Source organism: Tachyglossus aculeatus, chromosome 24 (genome assembly GCF_015852505.1).
Source record: "Tachyglossus aculeatus isolate mTacAcu1 chromosome 24, mTacAcu1.pri, whole genome shotgun sequence".
Taxonomy (NCBI): Eukaryota; Metazoa; Chordata; class Mammalia; order Monotremata; family Tachyglossidae; genus Tachyglossus; species Tachyglossus aculeatus.
In genome coordinates this window covers 5,966,086-5,989,356 of record NC_052089.1, presented here as the reverse complement: position 1 = coordinate 5,989,356, position 23,271 = coordinate 5,966,086, and the positions used below count along the sequence as shown (strand labels likewise).

Genomic DNA, 23,271 nt, shown 5'->3' with positions numbered 1-23,271 from the left:
TGATTCTGCTGCAAACCTAGCTGCAATCAGAGACTTCAAGTGCCCTGTAGGACCCGGACTGTGTCTGATCTGATCAAGTCATGTGAATCCCTTAGCCATCATTAGTAGCAGAAGTAATAGAATTTTTTAAGTGTTTACCATGTGCAGAGCACGATTCGACATGGTTCCTACCCCTTTAAGGGCTCATAATTTCAGAGTATAAATGGGGAAAAGGGACTGGAGGGAGTCACATCGGGAATGTCCTTCTAGACTGTGAGCCCACTGTTGGGTAGGGACTGTCTCTATATGTTGCCAACTTGTACTTCCCAAGCACTTAGTACAGTGCTCTGCACACAGTAAGTGCTCAATAAATATGATTGATTGATTGATTGAATGGTGAATCACCTTGTGGGCAGGGACTGTCTCTCCCAACTCCACTGTATTGCTTTTCCCCAAGTACTTAGTATACTTGATAATTACCAGTGTTAGATTGATGAGCCAGACAAATATACAAAGTAAAAACAAAAATCAATGGGGTGCTAGGGCTAGAGGAGTAGAATGTCAGCCTCAGAGTCCACAAGTCTTTCGGGAGGTTTCTGGGGGCCTCATTTTGTGGGAGTTTTTCTCATTCCCTCCAAGATGGTGAGAGACAAGATGGGGTGGAGTCTCCTTGAAGGTGTGGAGGAGAGCTGGAGCCGGTTTCTGGGGAGGCTCTGTGGCATGGGGAAATGCTGTGGACACAGAGTGTACCAGGAGCAGGGGCTTTCAGTGGTGGGAGGGAAGGTATCACTAGCAGTTCATCACTCAGTATTATTTATTGAGGACTTACCTTATGCAGAGCATTGGATAATCTCCCAAACCCTTAATACAACATAGAAATGTCACATTCCCTGCCCTAAAGGAACTTTATAGTCCAGTAGGGGAGACAGACACTAAGATACACTGCAGAAAGTAGTACAGTAGAAAGATGTATACCTAAGTTCAGTGCAGGATTGGGAGATGGTGGAGTGGATGGGGGAGTACATTTTAGGTGATGCAGGAGGGATAGAAAATTAGAGATTACCTAAGGAACGCCTCCTGGAGGTGGTATGATTTCAGAAGGGTCTTGCAGATAAGAACAGTGGAGTGCAGAAGTGAAGGGGGAGGGAGATCCAGGCAGAAGGGAGGGAGCAAGAGGAAGGCAGTGAGAGAGAAGAGAACAGAATAAATGGAGTGGCCTAGTGGATAAAGCGAGGGTCTGGGAGTCGGAAGGACCTATGTTCTAATCCCAGCTCCACCACTTGTCTGCTCCATGACCTTGGGCAAATTGCTTCTCTGTGCCTCAGTTCCCTCATCTGTAAAATGAGGCATGGACTCTGTCCAACCTGATTATCTTGCATTTATCTCAGATCTTAGTACAGTGCCTGGCACATAGTAAGCACTTAAAAATACTATTAAAAAATAAGACACAAGAGTAAGCTTGAGAGGAGTGAAGCAAAAAAAACTTGGATGTAGTTGGAGTAGAGAGAGGTTAAATATTTGTTTTTAGAATTGTTTATTCAGTTTATTTTGATTATCCTGCAGATACTTTTATGTCAGCCTCCCCTGTTAGGAGTGTGAGCTCTTTGTGGGTAGGGAGTATATCATTTCTACGTTTTGTATTTTTCAAGCACTTGGTACTTTGTGCATGCAACAAATGCAGTTACTAATTCTACTCCAGTGTTCCTGGAACACAATCAATGCTTACTAAATAATTTAATGATGATGAAGCAGTTTAGATAATAGATCTCAGACCTCATCTTTGCCATCTTGTCACTCAGTTTTGCTTCCACTGAGACAAAGTATTCCCCTAAAAGAGAGGGAGCCCAGGGCCCCATTTGGAACTGAGACAGATCTAGGAATGGAGTGATCACAAACTATGTGGTCTCATTTCCATTCTCAGCTGAACTTCCATTAGCTTTGCTTGGCTAACGAGTGGTTAAGCCCTGAGCAGACTCACACTGATGGCTCCCTATCGCTTCTGCCTCACGTGTATGTTGTCCCCACAGACAAGTGCACCTTTGGACTTTGGAGACCTTGGGGTGGACTTGTCCAAAACCTGACATAGCAAATCTTTTTTCCTGCCAATACTCCAAGTGTTCCCCAACATTGTTCTCCTATATTCAAAGTTCCTCAAACCTTTAATGAAACCAGTAAACAGTGGATATTTTGCCTACTTATTAATAGCATGAGTAGGCCTAGAAACTCTTTTACATTCTTACTCACAATTAATCATCAGTGGTGTTTACTCAGTGCAGAACACTGTACACTAAATGCTTGGGAAGGTACACTACAACAGAATTGGTAGATTTGCTTCCTGCCTACAAGTTTACAGTCCACAGAGAGACAGACAGACATTAAAATAATTTACAGATATGTACATAAGTGCCGTGAAGCTGAGGGGGATGTGAATATCAACTACTTAAAGGACACAGATCTAAGTGCAGAAGGGAGAGCGAGTGAGGGAAATGAGGGCTTAATTGGAGAAGTCCTCTTGGTGGAAGTGTGATTTTAATAAAACTTGGAAGGTGTTGTATATGAAGCAGGAAGGGGCTCCAGGCCAGAGGGAGGATGCACTTCATCAGTCAGTAGACTATCTTTTGCTCTTGTGCTTTCTCATGAATCCTCAGTTACTCTGGAGTCAGCTTGTAACAAATGAATGATTCAAACAGCCATCAGCAGCATGATCCTCTTCTACTGGAATGATCTCTCTTCTTGCAGAGCTGTTTCCAGCATCTGGTATCAATCTGCTGTTCTCCATTGGTCTCTTTCTGACTGTACTTCCTGGGTTTTGCTTCTAGAAAGACAAGACATAAAACAAGGCACTCCTAAAATAGCTGGTCAGCAGAATGAAATGCAGTGCTTAGAACAGTGGTTGGCACAGAGTAAATGCTTCACAAATACAATTGTTATTGCTGGGGACCACCCGTGTCTCCCTTCCTCCACACAGCCCTCAAACAGACCTCACTGTTCCCTCAGCCAGCTTGAGAGCCCTGACAATCAGCTTGGGCATCCGATGACACTACCCGTCAACCCCTGGGGTTGCAGTCTTTGGTGGGATTCTATTTGGGTCCACCTCTACCATCCCAATTTGGATAGCCCCAAGTTCCTGGCCTGGAGTGTGCAGGGAGACTCAGCTTCTGTGGGGGTGAGGCGGGGTCATCACCAGAGAGGGGCCATTTGGTGAGTCAAGAATCAGGGAAGTCCAGGTGGAGGGTGTGGGTAATCCACGAAAAAATGATTTTGGTGCTCTTGAGGGGAAGCTGGAATTAATGGAGACCCCAAATTGCTTTATAATCAGGGAAAGGCTTGCTGGAACTGTCTGTTTGGTTCCAGCTCATTGCAAGCATTCAACAAAAACTCACCACCAACTGCTGTTCTGCCACCCACTTGGCCTTGAGCAGCACTGAAGCGCCCCTCTGGTGCCAGTGAGAGGGAGAGTCACTCATGTCTGTAGGTACTAAATGTTTTCCAATAAATATTATCTCCCCATGGTTTCTCTCCATTTATCCAGTTTTTCTTGGTGACTAAGGATCAGGATCTATTGCTTCCTCTCCCAGACAGTACACTAATCCTGTCCTCCCTCTGACTTTCCCCTCACTGTGGATGGCATTACCATCCTTTCCGTCTCACAAGCCTGCAACCTTGGTGTCATCCTTGATTCCACTCTCTTGTTCACCCCTCACATCCAATCCGTCACCAAAACCTGCTGTCCTCACCTTCACATCACCAAGATCCACCCTTTCCTCTCCATCCAAACTGCTACCTTGTTAGTACAGTCACTCATCATATCCTGACTGGATTACTGCGTCAGCATCCTTTCTTACCTTCCAACCTCCCGTCTCTCCCCACTTCGGTCTACACTTCCCTCTGCTGCCCAGATTATCTTTCTACAGAAATGCTCTGGGCATGTCACCCCCTCCTCAAAAATCTCCGTGGTCACCTATCAATCTTTGTATCAAGCAAAAACTCACTATTGGCTTCAAACCTCTCCATCACCTTGCCCCCTCTTACCTCACCTCCCTTCTCTCCTTCTACAGCCCAGCCCACACACTCCATTCCTCTGATGCTATCCTCCTCACTGTGCCCCGTTCTTGCCTGTCCTGCTGCCGACCCCTGGCCCATGTCCTACCTCTGGCCTGGAATGCCCTCCCTCCTCACATCCACCAAACTAGCACACTTCCCCCCTTCAAAGCCCTACTGAAAGCTCACCTCCTCCAGGGGATCTTCCCAGCCTGAGACGCCCTTTTCCTCTGCTCTTCCTCCCCTCCCCATCACCCCTACCCTCTCCTTCTGCTCTACCTCCCTCCCTGCCCCACAGCACTTGTGTATATATGTACATATTTATTATTCTATTTATTTTATTAATGATGTGTATAAATCTATAATTCTATTCATTTATATTGATGCTATTGATGCCTGTCTACTTCTTTAATTTTGTTGTCTGTCTCCCCCTTTCTAGACTGTGAGCCCATTGTTGGGTAGGGATTGTCTCTATCCGTGGCCGAATCATACTTTCCAAGTGCTCAGTATAGTGCTCAGCACATAGTAAGGGCTCAATAAGTATGATTGAGTGAATAAATGAATAAATACCATTGATTGACTGACATCTGGTCTGCAATCATACGGACTGCCAGAAATCATCCCTCCCAAACCTGGCCTTATACAGGCTTCACTGAGCTCTCTGTTTTCTCCTTTGTGAACTGGGACTATTTTTTTTTTAATGGTATTTGTTAAACACTTAATTTGTGCTAGGTATGCGGCTAAGCATTGCAGTAGAAAGAAGCTAGTCAGGTTGGACAACAATACGTATCCCACACGGGGCTGTCCCAAGGTGAACCACCATCTCAAGATCAAATGCTATCTTGTGACTGTCCCATCTAGCAAGGCAGAACTTGGAAGTGTTGGTAGGATACCGGCCCCACAACCCAAACTGTTAGATTGACAGCCTAAACCAGGAATACAGAAGGCATCCCTCGCCCCCATGCCAAACTGCAACCCTAAAAATGATCGCAAGCACTTGGCAAAGCCTGGAAAACTGCTATATCCCAAAGGGTCAGACATGCGATCTCGAATTACCTCATTGCAGAAGGAAATATTCTGGTTCCTGGGCGTCTTTGGCGTGCTCTGCAGATGTTCAGTAGGAGTCGTCTTCCCAACTGGAGTGCAGAGGACACGGGAAATAGGTGCCCTAAAGAGATGCACAGTGGAAAAAGAGCAGTTTCTGTGATCAGGATTGATTAGATGATGAAACAATTTTTCCTATCAGATTCTTGGGATTGGATTCTGACCTGCTTCTAGCAGTGGGTGTTTAAGGAACCCTGTTTTTTAAAATGGTATTTGTTAAGAGCTCTGCTATGTGACCCTGGGCAAGTCACTTAATTTCTCTGTGCCTCAGTTACCTCATCTGTAAAATGGAGATTGAAACTGTGAGCCAAGAACTGTGTCCAACTTGATTACAGTGCATCTATCCAGTGCTTAGAACAGTGCTTGGCACATAGTAAGTGCTTAATGAATACCACAATAATAATAATAACACAAGCTAATAGCAAAATAACAATAACAACAATAACAGTGGTATTTGTTAAGTGCCAGGCACTGTACTAAGCGCTGGGGTGGATACAAGCAAATTGGGGTGGACAGATGAGATAACTGAGGCACAGAGAAGGTAAGTGACTTGCTCCAGGTCACCCAGCAGACAAACAGAGGGGCCTGCATTAGAATTCAAGTTCTTCTGCCTCCCAAGCCTGTGCTCTATTCACTAGGCCAAGCTGTTTCTACTTAATCAGGTTGGACCCAATCCAGACTGTGAGCCCATTGTTGGGTAGGGACCGTCTCTATATGTTGCCGACTTGTACTTCCCAAGCGCTTAGTACAGTGCTCGGCACACAGTAAGCACTCAATAAATACGATTGAATGAATGAATGAATGGGGCTCACAACCTTAATCCCCTTTTAGAGATGAGGTAACTGTGGCCCAGAGAAGTGACTTGCCTAGCATCACACAGTAGACAAATGATCGAGCCGGGATTAGAACCCAGGATCTTCTGACTCCCAGGCCTGTGATCTATCCATTAGGCTATGTGGCTTCTCTTTTCTCCCTCATTTTCAGCCCTGACTGGAGTTGGATCCTCCTGGTTCCAGCACACAGTCCTCCCATCCCACTCCTGGCTTCCAATCTGCAGCAATTACCAGCAATATAGTTTCCGGGTCATGTGTCCCTTGTTGTGGCGTCAAGGACTTAAGCCAGGACTAGTCTATGCTGAAAACCCTCTCCTTTTCTCTTTCTCCCCTCCCCTAAACCCACCCTCTGCAAATATGAATGCAGAAAAGAATTCCAATAGTTGGCCAGGTAGTCCCATGGCTCTTCTGCCCCCACACAAACTTAACCTCTTTCTCGTGGACAGAGATAAGGACACATATCAAAGGGCAGAAAAGAGATCAAAGTGCTTAGAAGGCAGCATTGTTAAAGACCGTTAACACTGAACCCAATCTCTGAGAGGGGGATGTGAAAAACTGTTCTTTAGGGATTAAGCTCAGAAGAAGCTGGCCCTATGCTAGTGTTACATTGAGCTAAGAGGAAATTTGCATTCTCCTTCAGACACCCAGAAACCCACCCTGACACTATTTCTTCAGAGAGCCCGTGTTACCAGACAGGACAGCCTGAGGTTTTTTTATGCCATTTACCTTTTCTTATTCTTTCTCCTAAAAATATAGGCTAGGGTGCCAATAACGATAATTAAAACAAAAGTTGCACTTATTATAGGAAACACCAATGTCCTCCAATGAAGATCAAGAGCTGAAAAACACAAACCACACACAGACCGTTATGCTAATCCTGAGTAGATTCAGGGGGATTTCCTTTATTATCATAATCTCCAAAACTATCTTTGGATTCAACTTGCCATTTTAAGCAGTCATGCAAACAATGCCTGGCTCTCACCCTTTTTGATAATAATAATAATAATGATGATGGCATTTATTAAGCACTTACTATATGCAAAACACTGTTCTAAGTGCTGGGGAGGTTACAAGGTGATCAGGTTGTCCTACGGGGGGCTCACAGTCAATCCCCATTTTACAGATGAGGTAACTAAGGCACAGAGAAGTTAAGTGACTTGCCCAAAGTCACACAGCTGACAACTGATGGAGCTGGGATTTGAACCCCTGACCACTGACTGCAAAGCCCGTGCTCTTTCCACTGATCCATGCTGCTTTTGATGACTTTTGCTTCAGTGATACCCTAATTATTATTATTATTATTGTTATACTATAGTATTTGTTAAGGGTTTACTATGTGCCAAGCCCTGTTCTAAGCACTGGGGTCTGTTTTTTCCCTTTATAAGTTGATGGAGGCCCAACATACAGAATCATATTTTTTATTGTATTTGTTAAGTTCTTATGTGCCAGGAACTGTACTAAGCACAGAGATAAATACAAGATAATCGGATTGGACACTGTCCCTGTCCCCATACAGGGCTCACAATCTTAATCCTCGATCTATAGTTGAGGTAACAGGCACAGAGAAGTTAAGTGACTTGCCCAAGGTCACGCCGCAGACAAGTGGCAGAGCTGGAATTAGAACTCAGGTTCTTCTAACTCCCAGTCCCATGCTCCATCCACTAGGCTTGGTTGCTTCTCTGTCTTTTGGCAAACTTTGCAAAGTGTAACCCCATGATCATTCATGTGTGTCCATAAAGATAGAAATGATGTTGTTCCTTACACTTCCATTTTGTTTCCAGGAGAATTTAATTACCTTATCAGCCTGGATTCTCAGTCAGCCCATGAGTGAGACTGGGGCAAGCTTCTGCTGGACTGCTCTGATTAAAGTGCTGGAGACACATTGCGGCCTTAATTAAGCTGGTTATGGGCAGGGGACCTGCCTGCTAATTATGTTGTATTGTTCTCTCCCAAGTGCTTAGTACAGTGTTCTGTATATAATACGTGTTCATAAATAGCACTGACTGATTCTTTTTAAATAGTCTTTGCAAAGCACTTACTATGTGCCAGGCACTGTACTAAGTACCAGAGTAGATACAAGCTAATCAGGATGTACACAGTCCATGTCCCACATTGGGCTCACTGTCTTAATCCCCATTTTATGGATAAGGTAACAGGAGCAGAGAAGTTAAGTGACTCAACCAAGGTCACACCACAGTGAAGTGTGGTCTATGACCACAGATACAGATACAAAATGTGACCACGGACAACAAATAGGTTGCCAATTTGTACTTAACAAGAGCTTAGAACAGTGCTCTGCACAGAGTAAGCACTCAATAAATACAATTGAATGAATGAAAGTGGTGGAGCTGGGATTAGAACCCAGGTCCTCTGACTCCCAAGTCTGGGTTCTTTCCACTACATCATGCTGCTTCTTAAGACTTATCCTTCTCAAGACTTGGCAAATGAGTCTTGAGGCCTGCCCTTAAATTTTCTGGTGGTGTCCTGTCTTCAAACAAAGAACTGGCCTATATAGCATATCCAGGATCCAGCTAGGTTGATATTACCCTTTGGTCCTTTCTAAGCAAAGGGGTAAGACTTTCTGTGATTCAGGAAAAATCCTTCCAAAGAATATACAGCTTGAAATTTTATTTTTAAATAAATGTCTTTTATGTTTGTCTAATTAATGAGATTGGTCACACCTTCCCACAAAATTGCAGAAGAAAACGCCAACAAGTAATTTGGTATTAATCCTAGTCTTCCTTTGGAAAAAAGCAAAAACAAACACAGACAGGATCCAAAAGGGAAATCACAAGGAAGAGATTTTTAATTGAATCGAAAACAACCTCTGACTAGGCAGCAGCTCTGGGCCGGCCTAATCTTGTTCCTTCAACAATCACACCCCCTCCAAAAGGCCTTCTCTGATTAAGCAATCAGAACCAAAAGTCAGAGAGAGTAGCCTCAATGCCCCTCTCCTCTGACCGCTCGCCTTACTTACGTTCCAATTCCTGGGGCAGGGCCACGATCTCCTCTGCCCTTCGCACAGGGTGATCTGCGACACAGACCAGGTAGAAGATTTTCCAGGACCGGATGGCTTCCAGAGAGAGGGTGTACTGTTTGGTCACCAGTTCAGTACCGTTTGGATTCAGAATGTGATGTTCCTTGGCAGGACCCAACAAAACGCTCTGGGCATAGCAGGAGATCTGAGGGGCTGGTTTCCCAGTCATCGAGCAGACCACTTCGAGGAGAGCATCAGGGCTGATCTTGGAGGACAGTTCAATGCTCAGGGCAGACACAGCTGAACGGCAGAGTGAAGGAGGAGAGGAGGTGCCGAAATGAGTCAGGGATGTCTACCCTGGCTGAAGATTCTTTCCCCCCAACCCCAAGGATTTTCTTCCCCAAGAGAACCTTTGTGATACTGTTCCTGGGAATCAGCACTCGCTCCCAGAGCCCTGGACACTTCCTGAAAACCACCCCTCCCTCTCTCCTGGCCTGGTCTGGCTTCTCTAACTCTACTGGACTGTACTCTCCTAAGCTCTTAGTAGAGAATTCAGCACACAGAAAGTGCTCCAGAAATACCACAGAGAATGGTTCTCCACTGGATCAAGATCCTGGTTGATGATATTCCAAAATCCCAGAGAAATAACTGCAATGGGCCCACCCCTGTCATCTGTCACCTTGGATGTCCTGTTGTGGAATTAATATTTATTCTTCCTTCAGTCTCCTCCTCTTTCTGCCCCTTCTGTGTTGCCTCCTCTCAACCCACTAAGAAAACACTCTGAAACTTATTTGGTTCTGGGGATTGGAAACCAGGAGCACCCCGGGATAAAAGCTAGCCCTTCCTTCTCAGAATGCCCCTGTCCCCCCAGCTCCACAAATGCCCTTCCCAGTACTGTCAGCAAAGGTGGTGAGTGATTGACATGGGTCATATTGGGATCAAACAGATCCCCCAAGGTACATGATGATTGAGGGGAGGGGGCGATTAGGGGAGGAGCTGAGGGGGAGAGATTCGCGAGCACCGGGCTCATCAGATTAGATGATTCAGCTCAAGGCTCAGCCTCGTGTGAGAAAGTGGCAGAGATTTCCTCACTTACTGTGAACAATAAGGCAAGTTTCTCTCATGTGATGGCCAGCTGGAAACACATTGAAGATACATCTGTAACAGGCTTCATCTTCCAAAGTCACATTATGAATAGTCAAGCACGAAGACCTAACCTCTGAACTGTTGCTAGAAAATCTTCTCTCAAACTGTGGAAGGATCTTTACTCCATACCTCCTGCTATAGGTGCTTATGTTTTCTGACAAAGAATGCTGGATCTTTTGCCAGGTCACTTGTAGGACTTCTGCCATGTCCCTTGATTCACAATTCAGGACGACACTCTCTCCTGTCTTAGCTATCATAGATCGCTGGTGCCTTACTGATCTTGAGGAACCTGGAGGGAAAATTACAAATCAGAGACCAAATGGGAGTCTGTAAACTCCTCACCATTGAATTTCGGGCACCCAATCAGCTCTTTCCCTTGACGCTCACCACACTTCTTTCCCACTGCAACCCAGCTCAAACATTTGCTCCTCTAACACCAGTCTATGCCTCAAATTGCCATCCCCCTTAATATCTGACAGAACACCACTCTCATTCATTCATTCATTCGTATTTATTGAGCGCTTACTGTGTGCAGAGTACTGTACTAAACGCTTGGGAAGTACAAGTTGGCAACATATAGAGATGGTCCCTACCCAACAACGGGCTCACAATCTAGAAGGGGGAGACAGACAACAAAACAAAACATATTGACAAAATAAAATAAATAGAATAAATATGTACAAGTAAAATAAATAGAGTAATAAATACATACAAACATATATACATATATACAGGTGCTGTGGGGAGGGGAAGGAGGTAAGGCGGGGAGAATGGGAAGGGGGAGGCGGGGGAAAGGAAGGAGGGGGCTCAGTCTGGGAAGGCCTCCTGGAGGAGGTGAGCTCTCAGTAGGGCTTTGAAGGCTCTCCCCATTTTCTAAGACCTACTAAAATCAAATCTACCCTGATAATAACAATCATAATAATCATGGTAATTGTTAAGCACTTACTATGTGCCAAACACTGTAAGCACTGGGGTAGATATAAGTTGTTGGTTAGGGACCGTCTCTATATGTTGCCAACTTGTACTTCCCAAGTGCTTAGTACAGTGCTCTGCACAAGTAAGTGCTCAATAAATACAATTGAATGAATGAATGAATAAGTTAATCAGGTTGGACATAGTCCCTGTCCCACATGGGCACACACTCTTAATTCCCAATACAGATGAGATAACTGAGGTACAGGGAATTTAAGGAACTTTCCCAAGGTCACACAGCAGACACATGGGAGTCATGATTAGAACCCAGATCCTTGTGACTCCAAGTCCCGTGCTCTAGCCATTAATTCACGCTGCTTCACTCTGTTAATTTCACCTCAAGATCTCACTTCTCCTTCTGCCATCCCTTCTTGGTCCTCTATAGCCGACTGTAGTGCCATCGCAAGGAAGACTTTTTGGTCCTGGGGGCTTCCTGACAGTCACAGACCCCACAGACATTGATCCCCAAGAAAGGGTAGTGGCCTTTCTGGCTCAACAGCTACCGATTCCCTCCTCATCGCCATTTATGTCACCTGTCTTGCAGGGACTGTTTCGAAGATCGGCACAGTGAGAGGGAGAGACCAGTCAGAAAGGCTGAGCTACATAAGATTTATTCTACATGGTGAATTGAACTTTCCTCTCTGGAGGAATACACTTATTTTTAGTTATTCACACTCAGGAAATTGAACTTTCCTCTTGGGTGGAATACACTATTTTTCAGTTATTCACATGCAGCAGATATAATTTCCCTCTTGGGATAAATACACTCATTATTAGTTATTCACACGTGGCAAACTGAACTTCCCTCTCAGGAGGAATACACTTATTTTAGTTATTCACATACAGCAAATTGAGCTTCCATCTTGGGAGGAATACACCTCTAGACTGTGAGCTCGTTGCGGGCAGGAATGTGTCTGTTTTTATATTGTACTCTCCCAAGTGCTCAGTATAGTACTTAGTACACTGTAAGCACTCAATAAGTATGATTAATTGATTTTATATTACTCCTGCCCACCAATGCTTCCCACTTGGGATGAATTCACTTATGTGTTTCTAGTACATGGCAAAGCAGCTAGATCCCACCATGAATGCTTCCCACTTGGGAGGAATTCACTTATGTGTTACTCACATGTGGCAAAGCATCTAGCTCCCCTGCCACAAATGCTTCCCACTCAGGAGGAATACAATCACTTTGATACTCAACCCAGCCCCACAGTACTTATGTACATATCTTTATACTCTATTTCCCCAATCTGAAGTTTATTTTAATGTCCATCTCCCCATATGGACTAAAAGCTTCTGGTGGGAAGGGAGGGTGTCTACCAACTCTAGTGTATTTTCTTTAGCATTTAAAACAGTGCTCTCAATAAATACCATTGATTGATTGATTGATTGATTGATATCTTCCCTGGCTAATCTCTTATCTCTCCTCCCTATTCTTCCTTCTGTGTCACCTCAGCACTTAAATCCGTGTCTCCCCATCTAGATTGCGAAAACTTCAAGGATAGGGATCGTGCCTACCTACTCTATTGTACTCTCCCAAGCACTTAGTACAGTGCTCTGCATGATAAGTGCTCAACAAATTGATTGATTGTTTGATGGATTGGACTAGAAACTCTGGGGCTGAAAAGGGAACTTCAGAAGTCAGCCCTGGGCTGAGATGGTTCAGCCCCAATTGAGGAGAGAGAGAGAGGGCACAGAAACAATCCACTATGTCTTCTCTCAGCCGGCCAGCCCAGTGAGGTCTTCTGTAAACAATCAACAAGAATCTTCCCAACACCAACCCCACCATGCCAAAAACAGGATCCTGCTCTATGAACCTTACTTCGCCATAGTACAGCTTAGTGGATAGAGCATGGGCCCGAGCGTCAGAAGGACCTGGGTTCTAATCCTGGCTCTGCCACGTGTCTGTTGTATGACCTTGGGCAAGTCACTTAACTTCTCTGGGTCTCAGTTACCTCATTCGTAAAATGGGGATTAAAAGTGTGAGCCCCATGTGGGACAACCTAATAACCTTGTATCTACCCCTGTGCTTAGAACAGTGCTTGACACATAGTAAGTGCATAACAAATACCATTATTATTATTATTATTACTATTATTACTGTTCTAACCCCAGCTCTGCCACATGTCTGCTGGGGTTAGAACATGACCTGGGGCAAGTTACTTAGGAGATGGAATGGTGAAAGTGACCTGAGGAAGGAGGGGGGTCTTGGCTTGGGAAACAGCATGGCTTAGTGGGTAGAGCACGGGCCAGGGAGTCAGAAGGACCTGGGTTCTAATCCTGACTCTGCCACATGTCTTGCTGTGTGACCTTGGGCAAGCCACGTAACTTCTCTGGGCCTCAGGCACCTCACCTGTAAAATGGGGATTAAGAGTGTGAGCCCCATGTGGACAGGTACTGTGTCCATCCTGATTAACTTGTATCTATTCCAGTGCTTAGAACAGTACTTGGCACATGGTAAGCACTTAAGTATTACCGTTATTATTATTGGTCTCATATAGCATGGCTCAGTGGAAAGAACCCAGGCTTTGGAGCCAGAGGTCATGGGTTCAAATCCCAGCTCTGCCACTTGTCAGCTGTATGACTTTGGGCAACTCACTTAACTTCTCTGTGCCTCAGTTACCTCATCTGTAAAATGGGGATTTAGACTGTGAGCCCCATGTGGGACAACCTGATCACTTTGTAAACTCCCCAGCGCTTAGAACAGTGCTCTGCACATAATAAGTGCTTAACAAATGCCATTATTAATATTATTATTATTATTATTATTATTATTATTATTATTATTATTCTTTGGGCCTCAATTAGGGTGGCTCAGTGGAACAGTGCTCGGCACATAGTAAGTGCTTAATTATTATTATTACTATCATTATTATTATTATCATCATTATCATTATCATAATTATCATTATCATCATCATTATTATTACCATCATTATTACCATCTCTATTAAAGGGCTTGGGAATCAGAGGACGTAAATTCTAATCCCAGCTCCACCACTTGTCTGCTGTGTGACCTTGGGCAAGCTACTTAACTTCTCTGTGCCGCTGTTACCTCGATTGTAAAATGGGGACTAAGACTGTGAGCCTCATGATTACCAGGTATCTACCCCAGTGCCTAGAACAGTGCTCAGCACATAGTAAGCACTTAACAAATACCATAATTATTCAGTGCTTAGAACAGTGCTTGACACATAGTAAGCACTTAACAAATACAATTATTATTATTATTAATTATCTCATTTGTAAAATGGGGATTAAGAGGGTGAGCCCCATGTTGGACAGGGACTATATCCAACCTGATTGATTTATATCTATCCCAGTGCTTAGAACAGTACTTGGCACATAGTAAGCACTTAACAAGTACCATAATTATTATTATTACTATTATTATTATTATCATTGTTATTACTAATATTAGTCTTGGGACCTAGATGCCTATAGTCTTATCTACACTTCTCTTTAGCAGCAAATTCTGCCTCCAAAATGAGGTCTTGTGTGTTAGAGACACTTGTCACCCTTCCACCCCCTACCACACACCTCAGCTGTTCTGCTGGTCACCAAGAGGGAAGGTCTCAGTCTTTTTTTTTTTAAAGGTATTTGTTAAGCACTTACCATGTGCCAGACACTGTACAAAGTGCTGGTGCAGAGGCAAACTAATCAGATTGGCCACAAACCATGTCCCACAGTCAGTCTCACAGCCTTAATCCCCATTTTTCAGATGGGGAAATGAGGCAGAGGGAAGTGAAGTGACTTGCCCAGGGTCACAGAGTAGACAAATGGAAGAGGCAGAATTAGAACCCAGGCCCTACTGGCTCCCTGGCCCGTGCTTTATCCACTAGGCCACACCGTAGTGATCCACTGTTCCAGGGTAGGAGAGATTAAACAAGTTACAACTGAGCTCTCTGTGGGGAGGAACGTGTCTGTTTATTGTTATACCATACTCTCCCAAGCGCTTAGTACAGTATTTTGCATGCAGTAAGCGCTGAATAAATTTGATTGAATGAATGAAGGAACCCTTTCCCTGTCCCAGCCATTTTCTAGCCAATAGTGCATTCAGAGCCCAAGAATGCATGAACCGAGTCGAACGTGGGGATAGAGCCAAAGCCCAGATCCAGGCAGCTAAAAACCAGAGCCACAGCACACCCCTCATCCCAAGACTGCTGGTTGCCAATCCAGACAATTAGGATAATAATTATAATAATAGCATTTATTAAGCACTTACTACATGCAAAGCACTGTTCTAAGCGCTGGAGAGGTTACACGGTGATTGGGTTGTCCCATGGGGAGCTCACAGTCTTAATCCCCATTTTACAGGTGAGGTAACTGGGTCCCAGAGAAGTTAAGTGACTTGCCTAAAGTCACACAGCTGACAAGTGGTAGAGCCGGAATTTGAACACATGACCTCTGACTCTTTCCACTGAGCTACACTGCTTCTCTATGTGTGTTGTCTACATGACTCATTTTTAAAAAAGGGTTTGGGGACAAAATTGTATTATTTTCTTATTTGGCAGTGCCTTTCCAGAAAATTCTGAGGAACGGCCATGGGCTCCTGGCTTCCGGGGAGATGGGTGAGCAGTATGTGTGGAGAGCACAATCCTGTTCCCTCTAGATGGTGACAAAGGAATGTTTTCCCAAACTCACTTGCTGCTCTGTCCCACGGGAGAGATGGGACAAAGCCGGGGCCCTCGCATTCATTCATTCATATTCATTGAGCACTTACTGTGTGCAGAACACTGTACTAAGTGCTTGGGAAGTACAAGTTGGCAACATAAAGAGACAGTCCCTACCCAACAGTGGGTTCACAGTCTAGAAGGGAGAGACAGACAACAAAACAAAACTATTAACAAAATAAAATAAATAGAATAGTAAATATGTACAAGTAAAATTAATAGAGTAATAAATCTGTACAAACATATATACAGGTACTGTGGGGAGGGGAATTAGGCAGGGTGGTGGGGATAGGGAGGGGGAGATGAAGGAGGGGGCTCAGTCGGGGAAAATAGGATGAGACAGAGAAGTGACGTGACTTGCCCACAGTCACACAGCAGACAGATGGGGGGAACCGGGATTAGAATCCATGACCTTCTGACTTCCAGGCCCATGCTTTATCACTAAACATGCTGTTTCAAGCTTCTAGAAGGCAGGTACCGTGCCTACCAACTCTACTGTACTCTCCCAAGCGCTTAGTATATAATAATGATAATAATGATGGCACTTTATTAAGCACTTACTATGTGTAAAGCACTGTTCTAAGAGCTGGGGAGGTTACAAAGTGATCAGGTTGTCCCACAGGGGGCTCACAGTCTTCATCCCCATTTTACAGATGAGGCAACTGAGGCACAGAGAACTTAAGTGACTTGCCCAAAGTCAAGCAGCTGACAAGTGGCAGAGTGGGATTTGAACCCATGACAGTGCTCCACACAAAAGTGCTCAATAAATACCACGAATTGATTAGGATCATTCATGAATCATCTGACTAGGATTGAGAAGTAGCATGGTGGAGTGGATAGAGCACAAGTCTGGGAGTCAGCAGGTCAAGGGTTCTAATCCCTTCTCTGCCACTTGCCTACTGAGTGACCTAGGGCAAGTCACTTCAATTCTCTGGGCCTCAGTTACTTCATGTGTAAAAAAGGGGATTAAGATTGTGAGCCCAACATGGGACAGGAACTGTCTAATGCAGTTTGCTTGTATCCACCCCAGCGCTAAGTACAGTGCCTCACACAAAGTAAGCACTTAGAACAGTGCTTGGCACAAAGTAAGCACTTAATAAATACCATCATTATTTAGTATCCTTATTATTATTGATTGCTTAACAAAGGCCATTATTATTATCATCCTCGTCCACCTCGCTGACACCTCAAAGCAAAGCAACCCCAAGCCTCACCTGTTTTCTGCCCCAAGAAGAGCAGGAGGAGGAAGATCCAATGCAGACAGACTGTAGCATGAAACATCGAACTCCTGCTGCCCGACATCTTCCCTGAGCTCCTGCAAATCTGGTGGCAGCAAATTTGATTTCAAATTCCCGCGCGCCCTCTGTGGCGCCTAAATCTACATTATTCATTAACCAATCCCAGACCTGGACTTCCTCCAAGATTCCTCAGTGGCCTTCCCTCTCTGACTTCCTCCTGGCAGGCCTTCCCTCTCCTTCCCAATCTCCTAGAATCATACTGAACTCTGCACCAAAGGCAGGCAGGGCCTCTCCTTCCCAACCCGACTTTCTGGTTTTCCTCCGTGGACTTGGAAGGAAAATTTACTGGATCGTGTTAACCCGTTCTATTGTTCTCTCCACATAGTAGCACTTGAAATGCAGCATGGCTCAGTGGAAAGAGCCCAGGCTTGGGAGTGAGAGGTCATGGGTTCTAATCCCAGCTCCACCACTTGTAACCTGTGTGACTTTGGGCAAGTCACTTAATTTCTTTGTGCCTCAGAGCCCTCACCTGAAAAATGGGGAATGAGATTGTGAGCCCCAGGTGGGACAACCTGATTACCTTGTATCCCCCCCCGCAGCGATTAGAACAGTGCCTGGCACATAGTAAGCGCTCAACATATGCTATTATTATTATAATAATTATTGTTATTGTTATTATTATTTAACTGATTGGTTCATAGAGCCACCCTTGCAGAATCTCCTCCCCTCCTCCTTCCTTCAAATCCATTCATTCAGTCGTATTTATTGAGCAATTACTGTGTGCAGAGCACTGTACTAAGCGCTTGGAAAGTCCAATTCGGCAACAGACAGAGCCAGTCCCCACCCAACAACGGGCTCACAGTCTACAAGGGGCAGCCAGCCAGCAAAACAAAACAAGTAGACAGGCGTCAATACCACCAAAATGAATAGAATTAGAGATGCATACACATCATTAATGCAATAAACAGAGTAATAGTGCACATAGTAAGCGCTTAACAAATACCATCCTTATTAAATAGACACAAAATGCCCCCCCAGCCAGCAAGAGAATGCAATCGGCTCTTTTGATTAAAAAAGTCTTCTGCAAAAAATAACAATCGTGGTATAGTACGGCCATAGACCAACACTGTGCTAAGCGCTGGGGGGAGGGGGGGGGATTCGAGGTCAGCGGCGCAGACAGAGGTGTCTTCCATCCACCCGGAGCGTCGATGCTCCCTGGTCTCTGGCCTCCTCCCAGGGGGGAGCTGATCCGGCCGCCCCGGCCTGCGTGGGACCCCCACCCCCAGGATGAAGTCGGGGGTCTGCAGGGATCCGGCTCCAAGGGTGTCCCGGGGGCTTCCCTCCGGGCCAGCGCGGGGCTGCGGGCGGGGCCAATCAGAACGCGGGGCGGGGCGTGTAACGGTCGAAGGGGCAAAGCGCTTCGCAGAACCTCCCCCCTCCCCCCGGACCCGAGCCCGCCGCTCAGCCTGGGAGCATAGGTCGCCACAGCGGGCCTGAACGAGGTAAGAGAACCCTTAATAATGACAATAATAACGATAATAATAATAATAGTCGTATCTGTTAAGCTCTTACTATGTGCTGAGCACTGTTCCAAGCTCTGGGATAGATACAAGGTAATCAGATAATCACAGCCTTCATCCCCATTTGACAGATGAGGGAACTGAGGCCCAGAGAATAATAAAAATGATGATGGCATTGATTAAGTGCTTACTATGTGCAAAGCACTGTTCTAAGCGCTGGGGAGGTTACAAGGCGATCAGGTTGTCCCACGGGGGGCTCGCAGTCTTATTCCCCATTTTACAGATGAAGTCACTGAGGCACAGAGAAGTTAAGTGACTTGCCCAAAGTCACGCAGCTGACAATTGGCAAAGCTGGGATTTGAACCCATGACCTCTGACTCCCAAGCCCGGGCTCTTTCTGCTGAGCCACGCTGCTTCTCTGAGCCCTTCCAACGTGCCCCGGGGACCGGCGGGGCCTCGAGTTGGGGTCGGGGCCTAAGCCCTGATGTCAGTGGCCAACAGACTGTGGAGGACCCGCCATGAAAGGATGGTTATCGAGGACCAGGTTTCCTGGACTCGTGTAGGGGAAGGGTGGCACCAGAGAGATCACCTTGCAAGGGTGGTCACCTTGCAGCGAGGGGCCCCAGTGCTACTTGGACAGGTGCCCCACATGAGACTGGGAGCTTCCGTTGACAATGGGCTCCTGTCACAATCTGCCCCAGCCTCTGGTGACCCTTCAGGCCATTACTGGGCCTGGCGGACTCTGCCAGAGGGGTTGTCTCACCTTCACAACATCTCCAAGATCCGCCCTTTCCTCCCCATCCAAACCGCTACCTTGTTGCTACAATCTCTCATCCTATCCCGACTGGATTACTGCATCAGCCTCCTTTCTGATCTCCCATCCTCCTATCTCTCCCCACTTCAGTCTATACTTCACTCTGCTGCCCAGATTATCTTTCTACAGAAACGCTCTGAGCATGTCACTCCCCTCCTCAAGAATCTCCAGTGGTTGCCTATCAACCTTCATATCAAGCAAAAACTCCTCACTATTGGCTTCAGAGCTCCCCATCACCTCGCCCCCTGCTATCTCTCCTTCTATAGCCCAGCCCCAACACTCCACTCCTCTGCTGCTAACCTCCTCACTGTGCCTTGTTCTATCCTGTCCTGCCTGGCCCACCTCCTCCCTTTGGCCTGGAGTGCCCTCCCTTCTCAAATCCACCAAACCAGCTCTCTTCTCCCCTTCAAAGCCCTACTAAAAGCACACCTCCCCAGGGGGCTTCCCAGACTGAGCTCCCCTTTTCCTCTGCTCCTCCTCCCCTCCCCATCACCCCCACCCCTCTCTCTGCTCTACCCCCTTCCCCACCCCACAGCACTTGTGTAGATTTGTACATATTTATTATTCTATTTATTACTGATGTGTCTATATCTATTATTCTATTTATCTATTTTGATGCAATTGATGACTGTCTACTTGTTTTGTTTTGTTGTCTGTCTCCCCCTTCTAGACTGTGAGCCTGTTGTTGGGTAGGTATTGTCTCTATCTGTTGCCAAATTGTACTTTCCAAGTGCTTAGTACAGTACTCTGCACACAGGCCAGAGGTAAGATGTGGGCCAGGGCTCAACAGCGGGATGGGCAAGAATGAGGCACGGTGAGAAGATTAGCACCAGAGGAGCGGAGTGTGCAGGCTGGGCTGTAGAAGGCAAGGAAGGAGGTGAGATAGGAAGGGGCAAGGTGATGGAGAGCTCTGAAGCCAAAAGTGAGGATTTTTTGCTTGATAGGGAGGTTGATAGACAACCACTGGAGGTTTAGAATGTGAGCCTCATGTGGCGCATGGATTGTGTCCAACCTGATTAGCTTGTATCTACCCCAGTGCTTGCTACAGTGCTTGGCACGTAGTAAGCACTTAATAAAAAAAAGAACCTGGGTTGGCTGAGGCAGCTCAACAGAAAGAGAGAGCTCTGTGTCCATGGGTGGCTCTCTGTCCTGAGCAATGTTGGATGTCTTGGGTCCGGATAGAGATGAAAAAGGAAGTAGCGCATTGGTCCTGGTGTCCCTAGAGCTGTGGTGTCTGTTGTTTGCAGTGCCTGATGCTTATTTTACCTGTCATCTCCCCTTCCTCATGAGGCCTGCCGCTTCTCCCGAAGGGCTCCTTTCTTGTTTCAGTGTTCCACAGTGGCCTGACTGGGCAAATGACTTCTGGTTTTCAGCCAAGAGGGGACACTGACTTGTAGGGGGCAAGGAGGGGGGGGCGGGGGCTTTGTAATGTGATCAGACTGATATTTTAAAAAGATGATTCCAACAACCTGACTAAAGAGGAGGGAAGTTGGAGGCAAAACAACCAGTGAGGAGGCTGATTCATTCATTCAATCGTATTTATTGGGTGCTTACAGTGTGCAGAGCACTGTAGTAAGCGCTGATGCAGGGGTTTTGTCACCAGGTATAATGCATGACTACTCCAGAGTAGGGTCACTTTGGACTTTGGGTTAGAGTCTCCAAATCAGTTTAGCCTTGCTATTCCAGCATGCCCCAACATCTCTTTACTGAATGAGTCTCAGTGGAGGGATTTCCAAGCTAGTGAGAGAAAAGTGCTAACGGACAGGTAAAACAGTCCTTGCATCACTGCAAGGGGAAGAAATAACAGGAAGAGTCACAGGAGGAAATTTGCATGGACAGGAAGCAGGAGCTCCTCTTCTCCTCAGGACATTATCCAACCTTGGCTTCACAGACTCCGTTCTCTCCTGGTTCTCCTCTTATCTCTCTGTCTGTTCATTTCAGTCTCCTCTGAGGATTCCTCCTCCTCCTCCCATCCCCTAACTGTAAAGGTCCCTCAAGGTTCAGTTCTTGGTCCCCTTCTATTCTCCATCTACCCTCACTCTCTTGGAGAACTCATTCACTCCCTTGGCTTCAACTGTCATCTCTATGCGGATGACACCCAAATCTGTATCTCCTCCCCTGTTCTCTCTCCCTCCCTCCAGGCTCACATCTCCTTCTGCCTTCAGGACATCTCTACTTGAATGTCCCCCCACCACCTCAAACTCAACATGTCCAAGACAGAGCTCAGAGCTCCTTATCTTCCCTTCCAAACCCTGTCCTCCCCCTAACTGTTCCATCGCTGTAGATGGCACTATCATCCTTTTCATCTCACAAGCCCTCAACCTTGGCGTCATCCTTGACTCTGCTCTGTCATTCACCCCACATATCCAATCCGTCACCAAATCCTGCTGGTCTCTCCTTCACAGTTTCATCAAGATCCGCCCATTCCTCTCCATCCAAACCGCTACCACGTTAGTGCAATCACTTATCCTATCCTGATTGGATTACTGAATCAGCCTCCTTTCTGACCTCCCAACCTCCTGCTTCTCCCCACTTCAGTCCATACTTCACTCTGCTGCCTGGATTATCTTTTTATAGAAATGTTCAGGGCATGTTACTCCCCTCCTCAAAAATCTCCAGTGTTGCCTATCCACCTTTGTATCAAACAAAAACTCCTCACTGTTGGCTTCAAAGCTCTCCATCACCCTGCCCCTTCTTACCTCACCTCCCTTCTCTCCTTCTAAATCCCATCCTGCACACTCTGCTCCTCTGGTGCTAACCTTCTCACTGTGCCTCGATCTCACCTGTCTCACTGCCCACCCCAGGACCATGTCCTTCCTCTGGCCTGGAACGTCCTCCCTCCTCAAATCCACCTAACAGTCACTCTTCCCCCTTCAAATCCCTACTGAAAACACGCCTCCTCCTAGAGGCCTTCCCAGACTAAACCCCTTTTCCTCAGCTCCCCCTCCCTTCCACGTCACCTCGACTCACTCCCTTTGCTCTCCCCCACCATGCCACAGCACTTATTTATATATGTATGTATCTATAATTCTATTTATTCATATTGATGTCTGTTTACTTGTTTTGATGTCTGTCTCCCCCAACCCAGACTGTGAACCCGTTGTGGACAGGGATTGTCTCTCTTTATTGCTGTATTGTACTTTCCAAGTGCTTAGTACAGTGCTCTGCACACAGTAAATGCTCAATAAATATGACTGACTGAATGAAAGTGGGCCTGAAAATTAGAGTTTAGAATGTGCAAACTTTGGGCTGAGCCCTGTTTAGATGGAACAAGGCTGTGACTATTGCTGGAAGGATGTGTTTTTGAGAAACCTATAGGGACATATCTCTCGACTTGTACTTTGTGAATGGTTGAGTCTTTTCTTGCTTTCCCCCCCAAAAATACAAGTGGCTCACTGCCTACCTCAGTAATAGTATGTATAAGGTGCTTATTGTGTGTAGAGCACTGTACTAAGCTCTGGGAGAAAATGCAGTTTGTCTCAGTCTGAGACATTTACACTGCAGGGAAGATTAATTGTTTTTGGTTTGGACCAAAAATGCCTCCAGGTCTGATTTGGTGTGAAGCCATCTGACACCCTCATCCTCCTCCCATTGGGTTTTGGAGACCCACAGCGATTATGTTCATATCTATAATTTATTTATTTACATTAATGTCTGTCTTCCCCTCCAGATTGTAAGCTCATTGTGGGCAGGGAACATATTTACCAACTCTATTATGTTGTAGTCTCCCAAGCGCTTACTCTGCACACAGTAAGCATTCAGTAAATACCACTGATTGATTGGTTGATTGATTGCTATGCTGTGTGCCATGTTATTTGTACTGCACACTAGCTACCCATATGCTCTGCTCATAGCTGCCCTTCCTATCTGCTCTAAAAAGGTAGGAAAGGCATTTGTCTTTCCACGCATGATAGGGATCACGTTGTTCAGTGGCTAGCTATCATATGGAACCTCTGTCACTGACAGAGACC

At 45.9% G+C, this 23,271-nt stretch overlaps 2 protein-coding genes across 3 annotated transcripts in view; one reads left to right on the top strand and one right to left on the bottom strand.

The window, feature by feature from the left end:
* Positions 1-2,324: 2,324 nt before the first annotated feature.
* LOC119945226 (OX-2 membrane glycoprotein-like) lies at positions 2,325-18,172 on the bottom strand. Of its 2 annotated transcripts, XM_038766302.1 has the most exons (7): positions 18,092-18,172; positions 16,943-17,051; positions 10,031-10,369; positions 8,935-9,234; positions 6,684-6,795; positions 5,077-5,188; positions 2,325-2,794 (listed from the first exon to the last, which is right to left on the bottom strand). In XM_038766302.1, exons 2-7 carry the CDS (start codon positions 17,028-17,030, stop codon positions 2,639-2,641), a joined length of 1,107 nt encoding a protein of 368 aa, XP_038622230.1. In that variant the 5' UTR covers positions 17,031-17,051; positions 18,092-18,172; the 3' UTR covers positions 2,325-2,638. The 2 variants fall into 2 exon arrangements, with proteins under 2 accessions (XP_038622230.1, XP_038622229.1); XM_038766301.1 differs by lacking the exon at positions 18,092-18,172 and having other exon boundaries at positions 16,943-17,197.
* Positions 18,173-18,385: 213 nt separating this feature from the next.
* The window catches only part of SLC9C1 (solute carrier family 9 member C1), a 105,548-nt gene continuing 100,662 nt past the window's right edge, over positions 18,386-23,271 (top strand). The window contains exon 1 of the mRNA XM_038766268.1: positions 18,386-18,468. The gene's annotated coding sequence lies outside the window, so the exon portion shown is untranslated. The remainder of the gene's footprint in view (positions 18,469-23,271) is intronic.

Excerpts from the sequence above, each read along its gene's own strand:
- LOC119945226 (XM_038766302.1), bottom strand. The coding sequence starts at position 17,030 with ATGTCGGGCAGCAGGAGTTCGATGTTTCATGCTACAGTCTGTCTGCAT. Across the intron at positions 9,235-10,030 it reads AACTTGCCTTATTGTTCACA|CTGTGTCTGCCCTGAGCATT; the intron begins GTAAGTGAGGAA and ends TCTGCCGTTCAG. Across the intron at positions 6,796-8,934 it reads CCTGCCCCAGGAATTGGAAC|CTCTTGATCTTCATTGGAGG; the intron begins GTAAGTAAGGCG and ends TGTGTTTTTCAG.